This window comes from Phocoena sinus, chromosome 1 (genome assembly GCF_008692025.1).
Source record: "Phocoena sinus isolate mPhoSin1 chromosome 1, mPhoSin1.pri, whole genome shotgun sequence".
Taxonomy (NCBI): Eukaryota; Metazoa; Chordata; class Mammalia; order Artiodactyla; family Phocoenidae; genus Phocoena; species Phocoena sinus.
The window spans coordinates 26,832,468-26,859,616 of NC_045763.1; the positions used below are offsets into that span (position 1 = coordinate 26,832,468).

The window sequence follows — 27,149 nt, forward strand, 5'->3', positions numbered from 1 at the left end:
ATATTGCACCATGAACATTGCAGACTTTTCAGCTTGAGACAGAAACCTTAGGCAGAAACAAAGGCTAAATACGAAAGGCACGGCGAGAACGTGTTTGGGACAGCGCTGGGTGGTGGATGCTTCACAGTGAACATCATCACTCTGGGATAACCTCAGAGCCAGTGGCACCTGAAACACCTGTTCCAAATGTCCATGTGGCATTCTGACATTTTACCAATCATATCTGGAATGTAACTTAAGACTCCTCCTGCATGTAGTTTTATTTAAAATGTCGTATTATGTTTTGAGGATTTAATTTTTTCTACAGATGTGTCCACTGAAACACGTCATATTGAGTGACACATAGCTTTATGAAGCCCTCTTGGGGTAACCAGACAGGTCTAATCTTGATTTAACATAAACCAGGGAGGACCAGGCCTGTGTTTGATACATATTTCCATTTTTCTTTCCAGGAAAATTGCTCCAACAGATACTGTCCACAGAACGACAGTTTCTCCAACCCTGGGTGCTTTCAGTCTTCTTTCATCTGACCCTTTTAATGATTATCTATTGGGGGTTTGCCCTGGGTCAGGCACTGTGTTAGGTGTGGATGATGCAGGAGTAAAGAGACACAGTCCTTGCCTCACAGAACTTGGAGCCATCGGGGAAAAGAGTCATCAATTTTAATCTTTGTCTACTCGATAGGCAGCAAACAGAGTACCACTTCTTTTCTTTTATTGGCATTTGACAACCAGTTAGGCTAAATATTTTTTTCATATGTTACTAGACTCTTTGCATTTTTCTTTTCTGTTTTTTTTTAACATCTTTATTGGAGTATAATTGCTTTACGATGGTGTGTTAGTTTCTGCTTTATAACAAAGTGAATCAGTTATACATATGTTCCCATATCTCTTCCCTCTTGCATCTCCCTCCCTCCCACATTTTCTTTTTAACTCTATTCATGTCCTTTGCCTCTATTTTTCCTATAAATTTGAAAAACTCTATGTACAATATATTTAAGATTGATCTTTGCCTATTATTTCCCAATTTATCATTTGCTCCCATCTATTTATGGCACTCTTTTGACTTGTACAAGCATGAAATGTTTATTTAGCCAATTCTCAATGTTTTCCTTTATAGAGCTTAAAAAAATTTGATTCCTTGCATTCTCAGCCTCGTGCTTACCTTTAAAACATACCTTCTAAAACCTTCTAGGACACACTTAACTTTCCCAGAAAAAAAATCAATAAAAGAAATCTCCACCTAAACACCGTGAGGATACCTTAGGGTTTGTGGTTATTAGTGTGATCGGGTGATTTCCCATTACATTTTTAAAATTAACTTTTAAAAAATTACAGATTTCTGCTCAATGCAGAAAGCTGGTGGAGTACTGAAAAGCAATGAAACAAAAATTCCCCAAGTCCCACCACCTGGGCACAGCCATTGCTAGCATTTTGGTGTATGACTTTTGATATTTTACAGATTACTCCCCTCCCCTCCCCACCCCCAAACACACACCGCATCTACCATGTTATTGCTGCAGAACTCTAGGGCAGGGGGCCATTCAGGACTCCTGTTTCCTTTTGTCTCCATCTCCCTTGTTCCCCTGGGGGGTGAGGCACTGATACAGCTTTGACTCCATTATGTGTTAACATGCTAACTAGTGGGCAGGGCTCATTTGCCTATGTCATCCAAGTTTTACCACTTGTCTCGATAAAGTCTTTAATAGCAAACGCATCCAGTTCAGAACCATACGTTGCATTTCGTTGTCATGTTTCTTAGTCTCCTTTAGTCTGCAACAGTTCCAAAGTCTTTCCTTGACCTTCCTGACTTTTACACTTTTGAAAATTATATGCAGTTAATTTCTAGTATGTAACACTGTATTACATACATTACCCTCAGTTTAGGTTTGTCTGATTCCTCATGGTTAGATTCAGGTTGTACATCTTTGATGGGACGATTACAGAAGTGATGCTGGGTCCTTCTCACTGCATCCTATCAGGTGGGGTATGATTTCCCCTTTTTATTAATCTCTCAGCCAGATAGCTCTTATTTGGAGTCCATGTTACCTAGACTCTTAACGCTGGAAGCAGATGCTTTCCAAAATTTCCTTCTATTTCCTAAACTAAAAGTTTCCAAGGGCATTTTTCTCTGCAATTCTAATCCGATTCTGTCATTAAAAAAAAAATACTGTAGAATATTGCCATAAGTCTCCTTAAGGTATTTTTCTTCTTTTTGGTTCTCATATGAAAGGAAATTTATTTAGGGCTAATGTTTGGCTATAAAAAGGCAAACATTCTTTCCCCCATCCCATTCCCAATCCCTGCTCTTTGCAAGTCGGCCTCCTTCTTTTTCTTCAGTTCTAGTCTCAAATACCAACTCTTAAGACACATTTTCCCCAATTATTCTACACGAAGTAGATCCTCTACCTTTTCATTTGCTATCTTACTTGTTTCTTTCATAGCACATATTACAAGTTGCAAAGATTTTATTTGTTTACTTACTTGTTTGTTATCTCTTCTTGGGGGAAGAAAGCTGTATGGGGAGCAGGCATTTCACAGAGCAGGAAGCAATAAACATACTTATTCTTTAATGATAATGAATAGATAATGAAGATATGAAAGGATGCACATCCTCATCTTCAACTTAAAAGTGAAATGCTATCCACCAGGTTGGCAAAAATTTTAAAGTCCAATAAAGCCCAGCGTTTGCAAGGATGTAGTGCAACAGAAGCTCTACCTCTGTTGCTAGGAAGAGTGTAAATTGTTATAACTACTTTGTGCGATCAGTTTGGCATTACCTAGTAAAACTGAATATGTGAATACTTACAACCTCACAATTCCACACAGGCATGTACCCTAGAGAAACTCTTGTCCACAAGAAGGAATGTACAACAATGCTCAGATTGTTTGAAATAAAATAACTTGAATGCCTATTAAGAGTAGACTAGATAAATCACTATTTTCACACAATGGAATACTAGACGGCATTGAAAAATGAACTAAATCTAGTCACATGCATCTGCATGGATTTCAAAAGCTTAATTTTGAGTGAAAAAAGCAGGTCACAGAAGAACACTTATTGAACAATTCTATTCACATAACAGAAATAACATGTGAAATGAAACAGTATATATTTTTGGAGACATACACCTATGGAGTAAAATTATAATGTAAAGCAATGAATGGTCAACAGAAAATTCAGGACTGTGGTTAACTCTGGGGGTCGGGCGGGGGAACGTGTTGGGGGCGGTGCACAGGGGCTTCCAAGGCACTGGTGTTCTTTTTCTTAGGCTCAGCGATGGGTGTTCATCTTATTCTTCTTTAAACGGCACATGTATGTTACACACAATTTTTACACATTGCTATATTCTACAATTTATCAAAAGCCCTATGAGTGGGTGGAATGTGCCTTCTTGTTCACTCGGCCCCTTGCAAAGAGCCTGTCCCACCCGAGCCCGTTGGCCTGGGCCTAGCAGTAGATCCTCTCGCCCAGGCCCATGTCTGCTCTCTGGTCAATGAGGCCTTGGACCATGGTCTGAGCAAGCACCTAAGGGTCTCATGTCTCACCTGAGGGCATCAGGGGCACAGTGGCCAGGACACACACAGAAGCAAGCGCTCTCCTGGGCAGACTTACTCAGGAGAACTCGGGAACAAGGATGCCCCAGGGCAGGGCTGGGCCTCCTTCACCTGGTCCTGGCGCAGGTGAATGCTGAAGAGCAGGGACCAGAGATCTGGCCTAGGACTGAGGTGATTTCATAAGGATCCTGTTAATCTCTAAATATAATAATAATGATGATCATGATAATGGTGATTATTAACACTGCCGTTTATTGAGTACCTTTTATACTCTGTGCCTAGAGCTAGGCATTCCCATGCATGATTTCATTTAACTCTGTGAGGTTAGGTACTGATATGATTCCCATTTTGTGGAGAATGAAATCGAGGCTCAGAAAGGTAAACGACAGACCTACAGTCACATAGCTAATATGTGGCAGAGATTTGAACCCAAGTCTGTGTGACGCTGGAGTCCACACTCTATGGGCAAGTCACATGGAGTCAGAATGACATAGCCTTCAAGACCTGGGTCCCATTAATGGGGTGTGCCCAACAAGAGGGGTGTGGGTACCAAGGCAGATTGAGACGGCGGGTTTCGCATCTCCATATCATGCTCACCTGGGCCCAAGCTCCTTGGGGACAGCGGCTGGAGCCGCCGATGCTCTCAACAATGTTGTTTCTGTCTTTCTGTCTCGATATCACTAACTCTCCCAAGGACTTAAGGCTGAATGCATTCATATTTCTATAAATGCACGTGTGAGGCAGAAACACCCTGCGGTCCCACTGGAGCAGTCAGTGCAGAGCTACAAGGACTGGGTTCTCCTCCCAATTATAGCCATGCAATTTTGGGCAGGCTCTCCTGCCTTCCTTGGCCCTCATTTCCTCATTTGTAAATTGGGGGTAATAATAGCTGCTTCACTACCTCACAGAATTCTTAGAGGTCACAAACTCCAAGCCCCTCATTCCGCAGGTGAAGAAACTGAGCTCTCAAGCTGGGGAGAGACCTACACAAGGTCAGACATTGACTTGAGGTGGAGCCAGGAATAAAGTCAAGCCTTCCTGATTTCCAGTCCAAATAGATGCAATGTTCTGCAAATTGTAAACAAGGGAGGTTATTTCATGGCTGGGCACAAGCCCACGGAGAACGTTTTATAAGTTTTTCTATGCTGTGTCCACTATAACAAAAATGAGGAAATACCTGGGTCCATAACCTTGGGCTTTTAGAAGAAAGCAGGCTGTCGATAAGGACAGATGCACCCTGAATTGTTCATGCTCCTTTATTTGAATTCTCCCTGATTTTGTCTGGGCACAGTAGTTCCTGTGGAGTCGACAGAGGCCCTGGATTCCTTTGGAGTGGACAACCCTCTAGAATGTGCTGAGGGACAGGGTGGGGCACAGGTAAAGGGATAACCCAGCCAAGGAGCTGGTGTGAATGATGGATAAGAAAGAAGCCTCACTCTGCTGCCTCTGAACTTGAACTTGGTGCCAAGGATCAGCGTCACGGGCTTCTCCGCCCTACTAGTGTGGAGGGGAAGGAAGAGAGCTCCGGTGCTGGGAGCTCTCACATACCCTACACAATGAATTCTCATAACCCTGAGGAGACCAAGGCAGAGAAGCCATGTTACTCTTCCAAGTCCCACAGCTGGCAAATGCGGGAGCCAGGAGTCAAGCCCAGCACTTGAGAGTCTGCACTCCCCGCGCCCCGCCCCCCCCGCCCCCACAGGCTTCCATACTGACCGGAGAAAGCTATGGCGAAGATCCCACCCGCAGCTGCATCACGGTGGAACTTGAGCAGGACCTGGTTGGATGAGCTGTGCATTGTCTTCTTGGCCAAGCTGTGGCTGAAGATTCCGAGCTGTGGGGCTGTCTGCTGCGGCCCATCCCTGCAACAGGAAAGAAGGTCCTGCATGTCACGGGTCACCATGCCTACCTGTTCCACCTGGTGTGTCAGAGGCCTTCAGTGAGCAAAGAGACATCCCTGTGTTGCCTTCCCTGGAACCTTATCCAGTCCCTCCCATTTGTTCTTAGCTATTGTCTGGAAACTAAATGAGAAATCAATCCAGGGCAGTCAGGTGACAGTTATCCAGCCCTGGAAATTTTGAGAAGAAATCCCATTATTTTCTGCTGACTCCCAGAACCTCCAAACAAAGAAATTTTTAAATTATATCTTTGTCCAAAGATTCAGTGGTTTGGAAAAAAAGCTGTCTAGGATACTGTGCTTATCAACTAATAACTCATATTCCCATTTTAAAATTAACTCAAGATATGCTGACTATATAACTCAGAGCTGAGCTGTCCAGTTTGGTAACCGCTAGGCTACATGGGACTATTTACTTTTAAGTTATCTAAATTTTAATAAAGTTTAAAAATCAGCTCCTCAGTCACTCTAGTCACATTCAAGTGCTCAATGGCTACATGTAGAGTGGCTGCCATATTGGACCTCACAGATATGGAATATTTCTCTCACTGTGGACAGTTCTGTGGTCAGCACTGGCTCAGCATGACATGTCCAGTGGGACTTCACAAAATTCCACTCCAAAGCTCTTTCACCAGTTCAGGTAGCTTATCTTAGGTAAATGAAGAATTTTGGTTTGGGCTCTGGAAATACTGAGAAAAGTCAGCTCATCTACGCCCTTTCCCATTCCCACACCCGTTAGTACTTTGACCCCCGGCAGGACTCCAGGTTGGGAACCACTGTCTTGCCATTCCTTTCCCTCCAAGGAGTCCAAAAGGCTAACTGAAGCTGAGTCATCATTCCACTATGTTTATTTGAGACCCAAGAGGCTGACAGCCATTTAAAACCATTCCGCTCGTGGTATTCTGGACAAATAGATGGGTGACCCAGTTTACAGCCCAGTTAGTGCCCTTTTCTCATTGGCCGCTGACATGGCAGCTGGTCCTACCAGACGGTGATGAAGTCTCCAGAGGGCTCCGTCTGTAGCAGGCTGATGTTGAGGCGGATGCCGTGACCAATGGGTACGGTGATCAGCCAGACACAGTCCTGGGAGCTGGAGTAGGGACTGGGAAAGCCCGGGGAGTACACAGTGCCATTGAAAGAGGTGACGTTCCCGCCACAGGGCACTGCCAGGGAGAGGATACAAACACAGATGAGTGCTGGAGATCACCTCCCCCCTGAGAATTCAGATGACTTCCTGATGCAGTCCCGGCCGCCAGCATGAACCATCCTGCTCCATGAGGCTGGGCGGGATGGGGAGAGGAGATGGGGCTGAGGGAGGGCCAGGCCTGGCGTTCCCTGCTGTTCCCAACACACCACAGCTCTAGTGGCCCTCCATCTTCAGTGCAGGTCCTCTGTGGGCCTGCCTCAGCCCCTGGCCCCCCTCTCTCTCTTTCTTGTGGAAGAGACCTGTCCAGAAGGAAGGACACACTAAAGCTACCCCCTCTCCTTTCCTAGGAATACTAGAGTCAGGGCTTCAGTACTGTTGCTGGGAAGAGGTAAGAAATTATGATAGTATCTCTTTCTTTCTCTTTTTATTCTGAGATTCTTGGAGTCGGACTTTTGGTCTTGACTTAAGAGTTGTGGATTCTTGTGGTGAGGCTATGGTTGGGTTCAAATTATGGCTAAACCATTAATTGACTAGATAATTGACTAGATAAGTGTAGCCTCTCTTTCTTCACCTAGAAAATGGGACTAAGACTTCGCTCCTCATAGGACCGTGGTGGCAATCAGATGAACTGCTCCGTGTAAAATGCTCAGCCAGTGCTAGCTCAAGGAGGAGGCATCTGCTACATAGACATGATCCTCTCTCCCTATCTTTCTGTCTCCCCAGAGCAAACTTACACTTAGACTCACTCTGATCTAGGCTTTAGGCAGGGGTATAAAGAGTCCTGGAAGTCTCCATGGTATTTGGATTTAATCACCATGGAGGAGAATAAAAAGAGGTTCTGGGCAAAAAAAAACCCCCAAAACAAAAAAAACCCTGGTCCAGAATAATAAGTGTATTGGTTGGCATGGGTCATCACACAGAGATATGGATGGGGCCAGACCAGGCTAAGAAGAAAGAGTCCCAATGCCTCCAAGCGGCGGCCAGGGTTCCTGCGAATGTGAACACATCCCGAAGCTGGTACACATGGGCATGCCATCCCTCCTCTGTGTACTGAACCTCCATCTGGTGCCAGGCATGGCCAGGGGAGGCAAAGGACAGCAAGGATACCACGGCACGTGATTCTGATCTGTGACTGTGTCCCAGGGGACTGTGAGTGAGTTTTAGAGGGGGCCCTCATCTGGTCCTGTGAAGGGGTGAGGGAGTCCTGGCAGAATTCACATTTAGACTCAGACCTGAGGGATGACAAGGGCCAAACAGGTAAGGCAGGAGAGAAGAGCAATGTTCTATAAGAAGGGGCCAGCATGTGCTCAGAACCCGGGGCCAGAGAGGACGGCACATGGTGAAGTGGAAAGTATTTCAGCTGAGCTGGAGCGTAAAGTCTGAGAGAGTGGAGAACAGGGGGAGGTAAGTGGGGACCAGGCCCTAAGGCACACCGTGTGCTACCCCAAGGGGGTTGGATGTTACCCCAAGGGAGATGGGGACGCCTTACTAGCTTCTGAGCAGGGCAGTGTCTGGAGTACATGAATGGCTTCGAAGGCTCACCCTCACTACACTGTGAAAGGTGGATTGAGGAACACAGACTGAAGGCTGGGTGCCCAGTGACGAGCCTCATCTAAGTGGCCTGGATTAAGGTGGAGGCAGCACACAGAGAGAAGTGGATGCATTGAAGGGCAATTAGGATGTAGAATTAGCAAGACTTGGTGACTAGGTCGGATAAGGGAGAGGGAGGCTGCCCAAATTGAAGGCTGAATAACCAGGGGACTAGAGGCACCCTTCACTAGATGAGGATCTCAATGTAAAGGCAGAAAGACGATGACTTCCATTTTGAACACGCTGGGATTTAGATGCCTCTGGATAGGAGAAGATATTCAGTAAGGAATTGGATGTACAGGTGAAGAATTCAGGAAAGAGACAAAGGTTGCAGATACAGATGGCATTTGGAGATGTGAGGGAAAGAAGACAGTCTGGGAAAAAAATTCAAAGGACAGCAACACTTAAGGGACAAAGAAATAGATGACCAAAAAGTTGACACAGGCAGAAAGGTAATTGGAAAAGCAAGAGAAGATGGCGTCTAAGAAGCTAAGAGAAGAGGGCTTCCTTGGTGGTGCAGTGATTAAGAATCCGCCTGCCAATGCAGGGGACACGGGTTTGAGCCCTGGTCCGGGAAGATCCCACATGTCGCGGAGCAACTAAGCCCGTGCGCTCCAACTGCTGAGCCTGTGCTCTAGAGCCTGCATGCCACAGCTACTGAAGCCCACGCACCTAGAGCCCATGCTCCACAACAAGAGAAGCTACCCTAATGAGAAGCCCATGCACCGCAACAAAGAGTAGCCCCCGCTCACCGCAACTAGAGAAAGCCCGTGCACAGCAATGAAGACCCAATGCAGCCAAAAGCAAACAAACATATAAATAAAAGAAGCTAAGGGAAGAACTTTCTTAGGAGGGAGAAGGGATTGTGGCTCAAGATGTCTGATGGAGGAAGCACTGCTCGTTCCTCTCTCCTGTGATGCCATATAAAGGAGTAAAAAGGGAACAAAAGTCCACAATGAAGCTTGTCATATAGCAGGTGACCAGCCAACAATTCCAGAATGATGGACTGGTTATACACGAGGATGGTTCTGAAAATCTGAAAAACGAACTGGAAGTTGAATAGTTTTAGAGATTATGATCTTATATTCCAACACCAGAACAGCTCAGTTGTGCAAACAAGGTCTCTTTATCTATGAAGAGTTAATACTTCCAGCTTATCGTTTCTGGGCCAGTTACTGCGCTGGGCGCTTTACATGAGCCATCTTGCAACCCTCGCAGCTCTTACGAAGCAGAGGTGAGAAGCTCCATTGTACTAAGGAAGAAACTGGAGGTCAGAGAGGTGAAGTGGTTCAGAGATGAAGCCCAGGGCGGTCTGATTCTGGAACTGGGGTGCTTTCTCCTGGACTATACTGTCCTGCTGCCATATTTTCCCCTTTCAAGACAAATCCCAGCTTCTCCTCCAGGAAAAGGAAGGAAAATGGAACTGAGGTGTGCAGACAGGGCTAGGGACAGCATGACCTCCTGGTCCTTCTCCATCCTGGTTCTGGTTAATGAAGACCCAGGAAAGTGCCACCTCTAGCTCCCTGATATCATCAACTCAGATCTCTCTAGGCTCGTGTAGGAGAGGGAGAATAAGCTGGGAGGTGTTTCTAGAAAACAAGAATTTTCTAGAAAGATGCTTTATTCTCTCCTCCCTTTAGGAAAGTGCCATGATTACCTCTCTCTACCCCTCAGCATATCAGTGTCTTCCCTTCTGACTGGGGACATCTAACCCACGAGGTTGGCTATTCCCAAGGGCTGAATATGTATTTCTTTGGCTGCGACCCACATCTCTTCCAGGTCCTCCCTAGTGCTGGCCCAGAACTCTGTCCCAGGACCCTCTTCCTGGATAGGCTTGATCTCATCTCTATGGAAACAGGATGGACAAAGTTTGCCAGGACCTCCCAGCATGGGTGATCCCATGGGGCGGGCACGTGGAGGCTGGGACTACTCTGGATCAGTGTCCCTAAAAAGAATCACCAGGGATGAGGGAGGGACATACCTTCACACCTGGGCAGGGGGTGGTCCCAGTTCCGGTTGGTGCCGTGTTGACATGTGAGGACAGGGTGGCCCATCAGTTGATACCCTGGGAGGCACTCGAAGGTCACCGACTGCCCAACATTGTAGCCAGCTCCCCGCACAATGCCATTCGCAAAGGGCTCGGGGTCTGGGCACTCTTGAAGTTCATAGGCTGGAAAAGATCACGAGGGAAGGTTACTTTCTCCTCTCTGGGCATTTTCTCCCTGACCAGAATATAGGCATACCAGGGAGTTAGCATAGTGGTGGAGGACCAAGACATGGACTCAGATGGGCCTTCCTCATTTTCTAGCTATTGGCTTTGGGCAAATTATTTAAGTTCTCTATGCCTTTGTTTTCTTATTTAGAAAATGGTTATTGTGAGAATCCAGTAGGATCAAATATGCACAGTTCTTTGCACAGTCCTGGCACATGGTGAGAACGTAATCAATGCTATCTGTTATTACTGTTTCCATGGGAATAGGGGACCCAAGGAAGACAAGGCTAGACTGAACCATTCTTCTTCTTCTTTTTTTTTTTTTTAACATCTTTACTGGAGTATAATTGCTTTACAATGTTGTGTTAGTTTCTGCAGTATAACAAGGTGAATCAGCTATTCGTATACATATATCCCCTCCCTCTTGCGTCTCCCTCCCACCCTCCCTATCCCACCCCTCTAGGTGGTCACAAGCACCGAGTTGATCTCCCCGTGCGATGCAGCTGCTTCCTACTAGCTATCTATTTCACATTTGTGAACCATTATTCTTTGAGCACCTCACTGGGGCTCAGCATTGACCTCCGCTCTTTCCTGTTGCTGATCTCATTCAACCACCAAGGTCACAAACACAGGAAGTGGTCAGGTGAGGACATGAGTGGGGCCCTTCTAACTCTGAGAAATAAGAGCCCATCAGGAAGGAAGAAATGGGGTGGGAGGAAGCCAAACCTGCGGCAAAGGACAGAATAGCTGGGGTAAAAGTCCCTCTAAAGAGCAAGGAAGCTGCTTCCCCGAGTAAGAGTGTGCCTGCCTCACACTCCTTAATGGGAGTGGCTGAGTCCTGGCCCACCACGAGAAGTCGTTGAGGGGCTTGCTGAGCATGTCACAGAGCAGAGCCTTCACTTAATTGGACAGTAACTGGGCTCACCAGACAGAAAGTCAGCCATGGGGGTAGAGGGAGCATTCCCATAGTGGAAATCCTCAGGGGGAGTAGCTGAGACCCAGTGAATGCTCCATGCGAGCCGGTGCACTCATCACGTACAACAACAACACGAGTAACAGTCACCATGAGAGTGCCGTTACTGAAGTTCTCCCTCTGTGATGGTGGCTATTATGTATTTCCTTTCAGTATCGTGCAGGGAGGTCTCTGTGGGAAGAACTGGGCAGGTTTCACTGGACATCATCAAGTAGTTGGCTGTGTTGAAAAAGCGAGCAGTTCTAGAGAGAGTGGGTGGGCTGGTCAGCCAAAGGGAACATGGCTCTGTTAGCAGCAGAGGGTTTGGACAACCTGCCAAATAGTCTTGGTAGAAGTAGGGAGCCTGTAGCTCAGGGAGGTGACTGAATGGATGAATTGGGCTTGTTTTTTTGGTAAAATATTTCATTCATTTATTTATTTATTTTTGGCTGCGTTGGGTCTTCATTGCTGTGTGCAGGCTTTCTCTAGCTGAGGCGAATGGGGGCTACTATTTGTTGCAGTGAGCGGGCTTCTCATTGCGGTGGCTTCTCTTGTTGCGGAGCATGGGGTTCTAGGCACGTGGGCTCAGTAGTTGTGGCTCGCGGGCTCTAGAGCGCAGGCTCAGTAGTTGTGGTGCACCAGCTTAGTTGCTCCGTGGCCTGTGGGATCTTCCTGGACCAGGGCTCAAACCCATGTCCCCTGCATTGGCAGGTGGATTCTTAACCACTGCGCCACCAGGGAAGTCCGAGCTGGGCTTTTAAAGAGAAGCCTCGGTGGGAACAGGGGGACCCAACGATGGGGAGGAGCCTGAAGACCGAGGCCTCATGAGAAACCAGAAGCAGCCTGGAGGAGAGAAGCTGGGTCTTTCTTACAGGGATTGTCTCCAGTGGAAGGAGCTGGGCTTTTCACAAAGAGAGACCCTGAAGTGAGGGTACCAGGACTGCTTTCACAGGGAGAGAAGTCTCAGAGCCCGTTCCACCAGAGGAAGCTTCAAAGGGAGAGGTTGATGAACTAGAGACTGTCATACAGAGTGAAGTAAGTCAGAAAGAGAAAAACAAATAGCGTATAATATTGCTTATATATGAAATCTAGAAAAGTGATATAGATGAACTTATTTGCAAAGCAGAAATAGAGACACAGATGTAGAGAACAAATGTATTGATACCAAGGGGGGAAAGGGGGAGTGGGATGAATTGGGAGATTGGTATTGACATGGGCACACTATGTATAAAATAGATAACTAATGAGAACCTACTGTATAGCACAGGGACCTCTACTCAGTGCTCTGTGGTGACCTAAATGGGAAGGAAATCCAAAAAAGAGGGGAGATATATATATATATATATATATATTTTATATATATATATATATATATAGTTGATTCACTTTGCTGTACAGTAGAAAGTAACACAACACACTGTAAAGCAACTATACTCCAATAAAAATTAATTAAAAAAAAAAAAAAAGGGAGAGGTTGGGCCTAGAGGGCAGATGTGACCCGTAAGAGGTGGACTCATTAACTTTCCCAAGAAAGAGCTCTGTAGGGAGACTAGTAGTAGATGCTCCAGTGGGAACAGATACAATTTCAAACAAAGCGCCATGTTAAAAATACTAATAATGATGATGTCTAACATTTTGGAACAATGTCATCATTTTGCTAAGTTCTTGTGTTTTTACAATCTCCTGAGAAATTTTAGTGGAATAAGTTAAGCCTGTCAGACTAGGAGACCTGGATAGGAGTAGCTTATGCTGTTACTGAAAACGTTATGGGAATATTTACCTGAAGAAGGGAAAGGAGAACCCCAGCCGAGGATGTTCAGAGTGTCTAACAGGAGGGATTCTGAGGAAAAGTAAGGATTTGGATTTCTTCCAAAGAAAGTCAAGGGACCACAGAGAGCTAGGCCTGCTCTATAGAAATGGCGGCTGCGGTGACAGGTGGCTCTTTCATGAAGCAGGTCTTTTCATAAAGGAAAAACCTGGGGTGAGTGGTCAGACTAAAGAATGTGGGTCTATGGGGCAGGGAGGGTTATTTGGGCCTGACACATTGGGAGGCCTTGGTGGGAGCACCTGGGCCTCTGGCACTAGAGACAACCTAGTTGGGAGGTTGGGGTCATCATACACGAGAAGGCTTAATGGAAGCTGAGGTCAGGTCTGAGGGGGGCAGCTGCCCTGACACCAAGAGTGGCTCTGCAGGGGCTGTCAGGACTGGGGCAGTGGGCAGGTGCTGAGGAAAGAGCTGGACCTGTGACCCAAGGGAAGCCTCAAGGGGAACTGCCAGGCAAGTGCTGGGGTACAATGTGAGTGAGGGGAGCTGGGCTACCACAGAGTGGAAACCCCAGTGGACGTCGCTGGGCTATCACACAGTTGGGCCAACTCAGGTGAAGGTGCTGGTCCTCTGAAGGCAAACTTACCACCCCTCCCCCCTGCTTCCACCCCTGCCCCCCACCACACACACAGCGAGCATCCTCAAGAAACCGGCTTCCTCTCAACATGTGGAGCCTCGGTGTGTGTGGCGCTAACCCAGAGTGCCGGCCTGTGTCTGGAAGCCTTAGCGCAGGGCCCGTGTGCAGAGGAGCCTCAGGTGAAGCTCCTCAGAGGTGAGGGCTTGGTGAGCATGGGAGGGGCTGAGACCAGGGCTCTGTGGGGGTAGTTAGGTCTCTTCTACAGGGAGGGAGTCTGCAGGACTCAGAGGGCAGCTTTGACAAGGACTAAGTGGACTTAACACGAGGGGAATGCAGCGAGAGTGTCTAGTCTCACCACGCAAGCTTGGCGGGCAGGGCTGTGCCCGTCACAGGGGTGAAGGCACAGGGTACGGGTGGGCCCCAGAGCGGCTGTCCCTGTCATGATGGTGGCGTAATCAGACCTTGCATGTATCCAAGAGGAGGAGCCTCAGGGAGAGCCCTTGGGCCCGAAAGAGGATGTTACAAGTTGAATTGTGTCCTCCGTAAATTCACATGTTGAAGTCCTAACCCACCCCTGTGTCTCAGAACGTGACCTTATTTGGAAACAGAGTCTTCGCCTGCCTTTACCTAAATTAAAATGAGCCCGTTAGGGTGGGCTCTATTCCAATATGACTGGTGTCCTTATAAAAAGGGGAAATTTGGAGGCAGACAGACAGGGAAAACAACATGTGAAGATGAAGCCAGAGATGGGGGTGATGCTTCCACAAGCCAAGGAATGCCAGATGGCCAGCAACCCACTAGAAGCCAGGAGAGAGGCATGGAGTATATTCCTCCTCACAGCTCCCAGAAGGAACCAGCCCTGTCCACACCTTGATCTTGGGACTTCCAGGCTCCAAGACTGTGAGAGATTAACTCTGTTGTTTAAGCCACCCAGTCTGTGGTACTTTGATAGAGCAGCCCTAGGAGACTAATAACTAGGAAGCCTGAGAGAGGCATGCGTCTGTCCCAGAGAGGCACCCTGACCTTGTATTTGGGCCTGAGTCTCTCCTGGGACAGCCTGTGGCCGCGGGACGCATCATGACCCATTGGGCAGGCCTCACTGCCCGCCGAGGCTGTGTACACTTCACAGGCACAGGTTCCTTTAGTTAGGGTTAGCCTCTGCGATGCGCCCACATACAGCCCCTCTGGGTGGGCAGCTGCGTTACCACCAACGAAGTGGCACTTTCTGGGAAAGAGGCTCGGCTTCTCGCTGCTGCTGCCTTGGTGTGAGGGTCCCAGCCCCTCCTCCTGAGGCTTCCCAGGTGGTAACAACCCTGACCATACTCAGGGATGGTCCCCAGAGGGGGCAGTGCCCGTATAACTGGCCCAATGGTGGGGTACCCTTTAAGGCTTTCCCTCAGTGACAAGCCCAAATCCTTGGTCAGTATTCATCTCTGACAAGGGATAAAAAAGCCGAATGTCAGAATGGTACGTATATAGAAATTCTATATTACCATAGAAAACACAACCAAAAAAATCATGACATATTACATATTCTTCACAAGAAACACGTAACTAGGTGTGGGAAAAGATCTGGAAAGATCACACCAAAACAATAGTGGTTATTTCTGGGGAATAATTCTGGGTTTGGAGGCTGTAGACAAAGAAAGCTTGGCCTTACCTGTAATGTTTTAATTTCTTAATTCCTCCCTCCCCTCCCTTCCCTCCTTCCCTCCCTCCTTCTTTCCTTTCCTCTTTCTCCCTCCCCCTTTCTTTTTTAACACGGTAGGTGTGTTTGTAGACTGTGTAATTAAAAATTAACTTAAAAAAAGCAGATTGCAAAACAGTATCTACAGTGATCCAACTTTGGTTAAACATATAGTTATGTCAGTATACGTACAGAAAAAATGGGAAAAGCAAACTGTTACAAGTTGATATCTCTGCATAAGGCAGGGTTATGGGAGAATTTTGACTTTCTGTGATGCGCTCACAAAAACTTCTGTGATGTTTTAATTTTTTGACAAGCATGTACTAGCCTTGGAAAAAAGTCTAAACACATGAAAAAAATTCAGTGGAAGAATATGGGCAAAGAGGTTAGAACAAATGGTTCAGTCAGTCACACTTGGAAAGCCCCCGAGGGATACGTCGGGTCCAATCAGGGCCTGTATACAGGTGGGCACAGCTGCACGGGCACAGGTAACAGCCCCTCCACAGGGGAAGCCTGAGCTGGAGTAGTGGATGGAGCTTTTCCAGGAGGAGAGGGCCGGTCACAGGACTCCAGCTCAGGATGGGGGAGCTGCGGTGAGCGTGGTCCAGCCTCACACAGGGAAACCCTCAGCAGGAGTAAACACACCTGTCTCATCGTTAAGGCTCAGTGGGCCCTTCTGGGCTTGTTACAAGAATTGTTACTGGAATCCTCCATCATGTTAGAGGAGGAGCTTTGCTGAGCATAACGGACACACAGGGGAGGACCCAGAGGAGGAAGCGAGCCTCTCAAGGCCAAGGGGCAGTGGCTGGTTGGACACTCGGGGATGCCTGAGCGGGACTGATGGGTCACTTGCTCAGGGGAAGCTGCTGGCTGTTGGGTGGGGCTGGGATGGAGCCTGAGAAGGCGCTTTGGGGCTGCAGCCCTGGGAAGGGCTTGTCGAAGGGGTTCAACAGCCTCTGTGGGCCAGAGAGACATGTCACGGTGGTTGGGCCTGCCCCCCACCTCCCTGCCCTTCCTGGGTTCCCTCCTCGGATATGCAGAAGGCTGGGAAGACGGGTGGTTGTAAGAGGTGGGGATGGACGGGCCTTCCCTCTCCTCACCCTGATACTCCAGCTTGAATCCCGGCCGGTTCTGTGAGTGGTCGCTGTGGAAATACACGGTGGTCTCATGGGATGTGGAGAGCAGGGCGCCGGGAAGCTCACTTCCACTGAATCTGCCCATCATGCGGCTGGTCTCATAGGGGCCATTCCGGATTTCTATGAAGTCATGGTTGGGCTCGGTGGAGAAGTTCAGGAACTGGATGTGAGCTCCTGGGAGCAAGACAGAGGCAGACAGTGCCCAAAGCAATACAGTCCCGCATCCCATGTGCCGCCTCATGAAAGCATCACCAGCCAGAGACCACGGGTCCCCTCTACGGACTGCCCACCCAGTTAGGGTTCCCAGACCACATGTGGGGAGTCACCAGTCCAGCCCAGTCTCTCGTCTTCAGGCAGGACTGAACTTAAAAGTATTTCTATTATTCATTCGAAATGAAAGGCATCAGTCATTTCAGAGAGCCGTCTTTGAGTCTGTTTTATTTTATGGAAAACGACGTTCAGGGTTAACACCTGATAAGATTTAGGATTCGTATGTGTAGTATCAGTATAAAGATAGCTTCGTTAAACTTTTAACTTAAAAATACCACCACTTAAACATAACTACACCCAATCAAAAGACATGAACTTCAATACTGGTATTTTCCAGAGCACTTATGATGATTCAGAAATTAGAAGAATACATCGTCCTATTGGTTCTATTAAGATGCCAAGTGAAGTTTATACTTCGGGGTCTTATTGGATTAATCAAGATCTCCTAGCAACCCAACAGGTTAAATGGATCTCATTAACATCTTAACTTACATATTAATATATTCTTTGAAGAATAAAGGTGGGACTACTGATATTTATTTATTGATAAGATCTCTCAAAATTAGATTACTATTATTGAAGAAATGTATTTCTAAGCATACAAAGAAGTCTGCAATGTTAATTATGAAAATCTGACTACAAAGCAGTATGTAGCATACAGTTCTAATTTTTGTATTAAAAAACTGGAGGACTATTCATTGATTCACTAACAACATTTATTGAGCTCTTGCCATGCATCAGGGCTGTGCTAGGTGGGCACTGCACGGGGAGGAGTGAGATCTACAAGGCCCTTGTCTTCATGAAGGTCACATTTTGATGGTGAGGACTAAGCTGTGAGTGATTATTTCTGCATGGTGGGATTACAGATAAATTGGAATGTTTATAATTTGCTTAGAATGAGCACACAGGTGTGAATTTTTTTTTTTTTTTCGGTACGCGGGCCTCTCACTGTTGTGGCCTCTCCCGTTGCGGAGCACAGGCTCCGGATGCGCAGGCTCAGCGGCCATGGCTCACGGGCCCAGCTGCTCCGCAGCATGTGGGATCTTCCCCGACCGGGGCACGAACCCGCGTCCCCTGCATCAGCAGGCGGACTCCCAACCACTGCACCACCAGGGAAGCCCAGGCGTGAATTTTTTGCATCTGACTATTTAAATAAAATAAAGACTTGGCGTATACTGTTGAAGACCCTTCATGTCTCCTGCCCTCTCCCACTGTCCTCTTCACAGAGGCAGTCACTCCCATGAATTTGGAAGATAGCCGTCCAGTTCATGGTTTTAGATTCTTAAATACATATCTGGTTTGTTTTAAACATTTGCATGAATCTTATTATACTGTACATAGAGTTTTGTAAACTTTTAAATTTAGCATGTGTTTTTCAAGGTCTGTCCTTGTTGATATGTAAAGATACAGTTCATTGATTTTAACTACATATTAATTAATTCCATTTAATGAATTATCCAGCCACACTATTCACTCTCCTATTATTTAACATGTATATTGTCTCCAAATTACCGATAATTTTACATTGAGCACCTTTGTACTTATCTGCAGAACCTATGCTTTCCAGCCCAACGCCCATGCGTCATCCCAACACCGGGGCTGCACGTCCATGAAAGGGGCTCAAGGATTGCAGAATTTCTGAACTAATCTGCCTGACTGCCGCCATCTAGTGGCAGACGTTTGTAAATGCAGCGGCTTTTAAACACAAAGCAGGTGCCATTAGGGCCTGTTTGGAGTCCAACACTAACTTGAAAGCAAGGGATCTGGTCTTCTGTGACTGGTCCCTGCAAGAGGATGACTTCCTGGAGGACTTAAAGATAGAGGTCTCTGGTGGCTGAACATGAAGACATACAAAGTGATGCACCTCCCACTTAAACTTCTGTTTTCCTCTGGATGTAGCCCTCCCTCCAGCCCTTTATCATCTGAGCTTCTTCTGACTCATGCCTGAATGCAGGGCTATAGGGTCTCCCAGCTCCTCTTTCCTCAGTGTCTCAAAATATGGAGTTTCCCAAGGCTGCCAAAGTCATCATCATTTTGTACCCTGATCGTCCATCCCCAGTTTCCTTCAGGAGATGGTACTTAATATGACTCCATTTTCTGAGGGTCACAACCTCTCTCCTCCCCTCAGGTAAGATTTAGATCTTTAGTTAGATCACTTTCTCTTAAAACCCTCTTCTCCATCAGAAGACCCACTCTAGGATGAAAAATAAAGAACAAAAGAGGTGGTCTTCACTCCTGAGGTCACAGACTGGGGGTTCACAGGCCTGCTCAGCAGTGATCTCCTCGGGACATTTCATTTGTAGGAGCAGAGAAATGACTTGGGCAAGATGACCTATGTGTACAGCCTATAAATTCCATTCAACATAAATCCTTTATCTCTTCAACAGAAATACTGAGGGTTAGATTACATTCCCAGTGCACAACACATGAATCTCTACTAATTTAATTTTGTACCCAGATTAGTGTCCTCTAACACCACGCCAACCCCTGTGTCTACACACACACACACACACACACACACACACACACACACACACAAAGACACTTCCTAACCTCTAAGGCCAGCTAGAAGGTGAGTATAAAGAACGCAAACTCAATTTCATGTTGCCCTTGGCTCAGTTTAATTAGGATGAGAAATTAGATACTAGAATTAAAAGAACAGGCTGAAGTCCAGTCTCAGTAAAATAGATTGTTTTTTTTCTTTTTTAACCAGCCCTGAGTAATTTCTCATTCCACCTTTTAGCCCACTGCTCAAATGATAAAAATAATAATGGCAATCCCTGAAGATTTCTCCCTATTTTATGTCCCCAAAGCCCGTTCATCTCTACCATTCCTAATTGATCCTCACGCTTGCACGAGAGGTCGACAGCTGAGGAAGCAGAGAGGCACAGAGCTAAATGGACTCAGCCGAGGTTAGTGACAGCCGCAGACAGCCGCTTTAAGCCAGAGGCCTGGGCGTGAAGACTTACCAAAGCCCACGGGCAGTGCTATTTGCCAGGAGCAGTCCGTGTTGCTGGGGTAGCTGCCCGGGAAGCCGGGGCTCAAGATCACTCCGTCCATGTCTTCCACTGCTCCTCCACACTGCGCTGTGACCGTGAGAGCAGACAGAGCGTTAGGACTGCAGTGAGGTGAGTATGGGGCCATACAGCATTTGGACTTCCCCAAGTCAATTTCCCTTTGAGAACCCAAAGGAACCTATAGTTCATCTCCCTAAAAAACTGCAGACAAGGGCCAAACTGAGCATGTAAATCCAGGAAGGGAAGCATCTCCTAGGTCTGCCCAGCCGTCCACAAACCCGAGTTATGGATGCTTGACCTTAAGCATGCCCTTCAAAGTCAGTGTCCTTAGCGAGGCCGTGCAGCACAAGTGGTCTGCCCCAGGAGATGTGTGACCATCTCCTACACTATCCCCCAAATCTCCCTCTCCTCGCTGTCCAGTCAACTCTTCCAGGACTGAAAAATAGGAAAGAAGGGGACGGGGATGCGTTGGCACACGGCCAGGCTCTTTACAAATACATATTCCATGGGACTGGGGGGTCAACAGAAGAGCCCCACCACGAGTCCACTCTCAGAGCATTGACACATGCCCTGAGCCAAAGTGACTGTGATTATTTCAGCCCGGAGGGGTTGGGGCATCTGAATCTCCAATCGAGGTGACTTCAGTCACAGTCACCTGAAGATGCAGGGCTGGGGCACGACTGCAGCCTGGTCAGTTGACGTCGATTCTTTCCTTTTACATCTTATTAGGAAAAGGCTGTGTGAGCAGAAAGGGGTTAGCTTGTCATGGGAGGCCACAGAAAGGAGCGGAGGGGAGGCCATATGCAGTGTGTACGCAAACGCCTTCTGGGGAGAGGACTACTCGACCACACAGACCCGAAGGGATCAGTGCCCAGGTGCAAAGCGGGGACTTGGGCGTTGACCCCTGGGGTCACAATCCCAATGCTCCCACTTCCTGAGTGACTTTGGGCCAGCTCTAACTCCCTCCACCCCAAACCCCCAAACCTCAGTTTCCCCCACCCAGCACTTGTGTCACAGGGTGGTTATGAGGTTACAACAGAAAGGACTTCGCCTGACTTGGAACAGCGGCCGGCACACACAGTACACCCTCAGCCACGGCAGCTGCTGCTCTATGAGCAGTTCCCCGGGCAAGACCTTTGTGATACAGGATGGGGAAAGGGCCCTGGGCTGACCAGTCCCATTTCTGACTGCTCTGCAGACGACCAGGTCTGTATCCTGGTGAGATCACTGAAGGGAAATCTCATATGCTCCGGTGCCACGCCCTTTGCTCACCGTGCCTCCTACCCGAAGGTTAGCCTAGATTTGCACTTGACAGTTGGTGGGGCATCAGGGAAACCTAGGTTTCCATTCCCAACTTTGCCACTTTCTTCTGAATCCTAAAAGCCTTAGTTTTCCTATTGGCAAAAATGAGGGTGATGACAGCTGCCCTGAAGAGCTGTGGTGAGGAGACATGTAGCTCCGTGCCCGGCATGTGGCAGACCTTCAATAAAGGGATGTTCCCCCTGCCCCAAGCTGACTAGAAGCTTCTGAGGGTGGAGATCCTATCTTTTCTTGTATCCAATGATCTCTTCGTCACTACTCGGCACAGAACCAAACCAAATCCTCGTTTCACAGGGAACCCTCAGCCTTCCTCTATCAGTGGATTCCATCTGTCTGTCCCACGAGAAGTCACAGGGGAAAGCCCAAAGTGCCCAGAGGTCCCATTTGGGGTTTGGTTGATTATCTGGAATCAGAATGGTCATCATCAGGTTTTCGAATGGGCAAGCCTCCTGTCATGTCTCATTTGGTGGGTGAGGTATCCAAAACTCAGGAAAATCTTGAGAGTTAAAGCTTACAAAAATCTCAGTCTAAAGTACTGCCTGTGAGCAGACCCGGAACACCAAACTTCCTTTGGAGTCGAACTTGATCCCAGCGATATGTCACTGAACTCAAAGCCCTGGTAGAGATGGATTTGAATGACCTGGAAAAGTGGGGACTCTCTTACCAATACAGAGCGGAGGAGGGTAGTTCCAGCGCCGCACGGTCCCGGGCATGCAGGAGATGTGGGCGTGGCCCTGGAGGAATCAAGAACAGGGTGGGCTAGCTGCCCCCACGGGCACAATTGCGTGTACAACCTGGAGCAGGGGGCTTGTTCTGGGGCCTTGGGTCAAGGAACAAGACACATGGATCCACTGTGGAATGGGGAGTGAGGCAGAGGGAGAGAGATCTGGGGAAGGATGCTTATTAGCGGCTATTGTTAAAGAATTCTCATTACTAAAGGTTCCTTGTGAGACTCCTTTAATTACTAGAGTCCCTCACTGCCTTCAAAGGAAAATTAAATTTTCCTAAAGTCTAATCAAACCGAAACTTTGCAGGAACACATTCAAGGCTGGCTTGTGCCAAATGGCTAAAGTCAGCACTTTGCCTTTTTCATGAACAGCTCCAGGAGGGGATAACAGTGCCTGGGGGATCCGGGGGACTTCTCTCTGTTCTTTGGTGACTGCAGCTCTGCTGGGGGAAGGCCGGCTGACCCCAGCTCAGGGGACACCTTTCCGGCCCTGGGGGTCAATGGGAGGTACCTGGAGGGCATATCCCGGTTCACACTGGAAAGAGACCACATCGTTCACGAAGTAGCGCTCGCCAATCTTCACCCCGTTACTGGGCACAGCAGGTTCTGGACAACTGCTCAGGCCCACCGCTAGACCAGACAGAGACAGACAACAGGAGAATGGACAAGCCCATCAGGTGGATGTAAGAGCAGGCCGAGGGCATGGCTGGCAGCAGGGAGGAGCAGCTGCCTCCAAGATGTGTCTTCTCTGCTTTCTCTCCTCCCAACCTCTAGGCCAGGGTTTCCTAAGCCTTTCACCTCCCAGCACATGAGAAAATCAGAATGTTCATATGGCACCGAGGCTCAACAGACCAAAGCCTCCTGGGGCAGGCAGGTATCATCTGGGGACTCTGGCTGTCCAGAGGCCCTTGGGCTCAAAACTACACAACATTGCTATCACCCCAAGAAGTTCCATCGTGCTCTTCCCAGGCAACTTTTGTCCTACATGTGCTTTTAAGAAGTGAATGTGGTGCTTGGAAATGGAAGCTGTTTGGGCCTAAATCTACAAATCCCAGCATCTGGGCCAAAGGACTCCAAGGACAATATTCAAACAATCATCAAACTGAATTGAAAGTACTCCATCTCAACTGTCATCGTGTCTCTTTTTGCCCCACTCTTCCCTGCAGTCCAAGTAGAAGGCAGCTCAGTATTTAGTGGGGTGGTGGCAACTTAGTAATCTGACACCTGCTTACTGGAATGGCAGTGGTAGACAGAAGGAGGAGGAGGGGCAGAGGGAAAGAGAAAGCAAGAGCAAAAGCCTGTGGTGGGAGAAGAACGCAACGGGGAGAGAGGTGAGGACAGAGAGAGGAAGACAGAAGGACACAGAGAAAAGTCCATTCTGATTTCTTTACCTTGCATAGCTTGGTTTGTTTAAGCCGTGCTTACAGCAAAGGAAGACTTAAAAAAAGTCCTATGCAATTTCTTACTTCTGGAAGCACACTGTTTCATCTCCATTTCAATTAAATAAATATGAAGTACACAGCAGCAGACAAGACTTTCCAGTACCCTTCAAAACCATTTGCCTCTACAATAGCAGTTAATCCTCCCCTCCTGTACCCTTTGTAGATTATCTACAAAACAAACACAACTACAGGGTACTGGCTCCTAGGAATTTCAGTCTCCAAATACTAATGGAGACCTCTGTTTTCCCCTCGTTCTTTCCACTGTGAGAGGACAGTGCATGATAAACACCAGCTACTGAGAAAACTACCCATTCCTCTGAACAAAAGCAACAGCAAAAAAAAAAACTCAGAAAGGTGAATTTTTCCTGGGAATGAGGCAGTAGAATGGCAAAGAGATTTAGGAAAGTTCTATCTTTGGAACATGTAAGAAAAGAGAAGATTCTAGGGAACATTTAAGAACTCAAATTTAAATATTGGATAAGGAAACAAAACTGGAGAGAACAGAGAGGGTGAAAGGAAAAGTACGAATTATTCAAGAGCCCAGGATACTTCACCCTGCTGGGTGAGTAAGGCCTGAGAGGTCTGTGGGAGGAAGGTCTTGGGGGTCTCTGTCCTATCCTCCACCCTGCAGGGTCTTGGCCTCCAGCTGCCCCAGGGCTTTCTGACCAGCTGCCCATTTCAGTTCTTCCAGGCGATGAACATCCTGGGATCCAGCTAATCCTCTCCCAACTACCTGGACAAAGCTCGTTCATTTTGAGACCAGCTGGGCAATGCTGACCCTATCTGGCCTCTAGCAGCAATTGGGGCTTCCACCTCCCGTCCTGTCCAAGATGGTCCAGCCAACCACACCTTACCCCATTTCTTACTTCTCATTCCAAATCTAACTCAGGTACCCCTTCTGTAAAGTCTCACATGACCAGGGTTAGCTCCCCTCTTCTGTACACCCTTAGCATATCAGGTTGAACTACAATTACTGTTTCCATGTCCATCTCTTCCCCTAGACTTTGTGCTTTGTGCCTTATTCATCTTTGTTCCATGGGCACTTAGCACAGGGCGTGCCACATTGCAGGTGTCCAGTGTTTCTTCATGACATTCACTTCTCCACCAGCCTCTGGGAGAAGTGACTGTTCTATCCTTTGAACCACCGCTGTACCTCCTGGCGACACCCCTGTGAGCACCTGGAATGCTGTCATGTCCTGCTCTGTCCACGTGTCTGCCTCTCTCCCATGGACTCAGAGGGGACTCACCCATCTTGACCTTACCCAACCCCAGCATCGCACCTGGCACATTGTAAATACCTTATAAGTAATTGCTGAATGAATGTGTGCCAAACACTGCTGCCAACATATTTTTTCCTGTACGCAGTGGGGATGGGGATGGGCAGGCCATCTTAGGATGAAAGCAGCTACCCCAGCAAACTCTGTCTTTGTCGCCCCACAAGGCACATCTGCAGCCCTTTTCCTTTTCTTTTTTTAAAATTAAAATTAATACAATTTTTTTTGTGTGTGTGGTACGCGGGCCTCTCACTGTTGTGGCCTCTCCTGTTGCGGAGCACAGGCTCCGGAGGCGCAGGCTCAGCGGCCATGGCTCACGGGCCCAGCCGCTCTGCAGCATGTGGGATCTTCCCGGACCGGGGCACGAACCCGCGTCCCCTGCATCGGCAGGCGGACTCTCAACCACTGGGCCACCGGGGAAGCCCTAATACAATTTTTAAAGGTTACTTTCCACTTACAGTTATTATAAAATATTGGCTATATTCCCCGTGTTGTACAATACATCCTTGAGCCTATCTTATGCCCAGGAGTTTGTACCTCTCCCTCCCCCTGCAACGGTTTTTCTTTAAGAGTTTTTAGTTGTGACCACTCAGGGATGCTGGAAGCCAAGATGTAAGGTTTTGAGAGTGGGAGAGGAGTGAAGTTTGCAATGAGGAGAAGAACTTCAAGGACAGTTGCATCATTGACCAGGGGTTGGAGAAGTCAGTTTTTAGGACTGGAGGAGGAGAGAACCTCCATTGTCTCACAACCCGAATAATTTACTGGGCCCAAGCCGGTGACCCGGCCCCCCTCCCACTCCTGTGTGGACACAGAGGAAGCACACAGGTTTTTGAGGAACGGACCCTTGGGTGAGAACCCTGGCTCCACCACTTCCTGGCTGTGTGTCTTGAGGAGGTTTCAGACCTTCTCTGAGCTTACGCATCCTCATCTAGCTTGGCGTAAGGCTTCAGTGGGGTGGAGAATATATAGCCCCAGGATAACCCCTGCTCCTTGTGGGAACTTGGGCCCTGTCAGTTCCCACCCTGACCCCTGCAAGCCGCTGACACTCTGGATTCTCACTTTTGTACTCCAAGTGGAAGCCGGCTGCAGACACGCTGATGTCTGAGTAGAAATGCAGGTAGAGCTGGTTGGAGGTGCTGTTCAGCAGGGCAGGCACGGTCGTACCTGGCGAGGAAACGGGGACCAATCAGACTTAGCCTCTCCTCACCCCTGGGCGCCTCCCCATTTCGCCGGCTGTTGCTACCTGCTGACGTTCTGCTCCCAAGGCCCCCAGATGTCTCCAGTTACCAAACTCACTGAATGACAAATTAGCTCTCCTTAGTGTGCTGGGTCTCCAATGGCTGAGGGAGGAGAGACTCCAAACAACTTCCTGCACAAAAGCAGTGGCAGAGCCACGTGCCAGCAGCAGGGTGACTTCCCTCAGGTGGCCTGTGAGTTTGGTTCCCTTCCAGGTGTCTTCAGAGTGACTCTGACGTGGATAATGCTCTAGGCCATTCAGGCAGTGTAGACAGCTTATCTGGGGCACATGACGCCTCTTAGGTCTTGGCAGCATGAAGTTCTGGGGTCTACAAGACCCAGATAATTGCCCTGACCTTTGGGCAAAATCATACACCACGCTTAGAAGTCCACTGCTGGAATGGAAAGTGGTGTGGCCACTCTGCTGACAGTCCCTCAAAAGAGTTACATATAGAACCACATATGACCCAGGAATTCCACTCCTAGGTGTATACCCAAGAGACCTGAAAACATGTTCCCATGGAAACTTGTACGTGAATGCCCACAGCAACATTATTCAAAATTAGCCAACAAGTTGGAAACAACCAAATGTCCATCAACTGAGGAACGGATGAATGAAATGTGGTCTGTCCACACGGTGAAGTGCTGATGTGTGCTGTACATGGTGACCCTTGAAAACGTTACACTGAGTGAAAGAAGCCAGACCCAGAAGGCCATATATTGTAGGACTCCATTTATACGAAATGTCTGGAATGAGCAAATCCACAGAGATGGAAAGTAGCTTAGTGATTGCCAGGGGGTGCGGGGGTGCGGGACAATGGGGAGTGTGTACAGATGGGTACCTGGTTTCTTTTTGGGGTGATGAAAATGATCTGGGATTGGATAGCGGTGATGGTTGTAGAAGCTTGTGAATATACTAAAACCTGCTAAATTGTACGCTTTAAAATGGCAAATTTTATGGCATGTGAATTACATTTCAATAATTATAATAAAAGTCCACTACTGCCCTCAGAGTCCAGGTCCCTAGAAGCCCCACCTCACCTGAGAAACTCCCCAGCATGGTTACAGTGTTGTCTGCGCCATCAAACACTTCCAGGGAGTCCCAGTTCTGCTCTGTGACAAAACTGACAACTTGAATCTGGAAAGGCAGGGGGATTGGATGGGTTAGGCAGCCCTCCTTCTTCTCCTCCCTTCCCATCTACGTGAAGGGAGGAGCACCTAGTCTGGACCCGACACCGTGCTAGGAACTCTGATAAAAATAAGATGCAGTCCCTGTCCCCCAG

At 47.9% G+C, this 27,149-nt stretch overlaps 1 protein-coding gene across 1 annotated transcript in view; it reads right to left on the reverse strand.

The window, feature by feature from the left end:
- CSMD2 (CUB and Sushi multiple domains 2) overlaps window positions 1-27,149 on the reverse strand; it is a 661,952-nt gene that overhangs the window by 92,579 nt on the left and 542,224 nt on the right. Inside the window, exons 36-44 of the mRNA XM_032640663.1 lie at window positions 26,908-27,004; window positions 25,690-25,794; window positions 22,426-22,544; window positions 21,852-21,921; window positions 19,820-19,936; window positions 16,545-16,754; window positions 10,173-10,361; window positions 6,440-6,617; window positions 5,274-5,419 (exon numbers count right to left, since the gene is read on the reverse strand). Of these exons, the coding sequence (XP_032496554.1) occupies window positions 5,274-5,419; window positions 6,440-6,617; window positions 10,173-10,361; window positions 16,545-16,754; window positions 19,820-19,936; window positions 21,852-21,921; window positions 22,426-22,544; window positions 25,690-25,794; window positions 26,908-27,004 (1,231 nt within the window). The remainder of the gene's footprint in view (window positions 1-5,273; window positions 5,420-6,439; window positions 6,618-10,172; window positions 10,362-16,544; window positions 16,755-19,819; window positions 19,937-21,851; window positions 21,922-22,425; window positions 22,545-25,689; window positions 25,795-26,907; window positions 27,005-27,149) is intronic.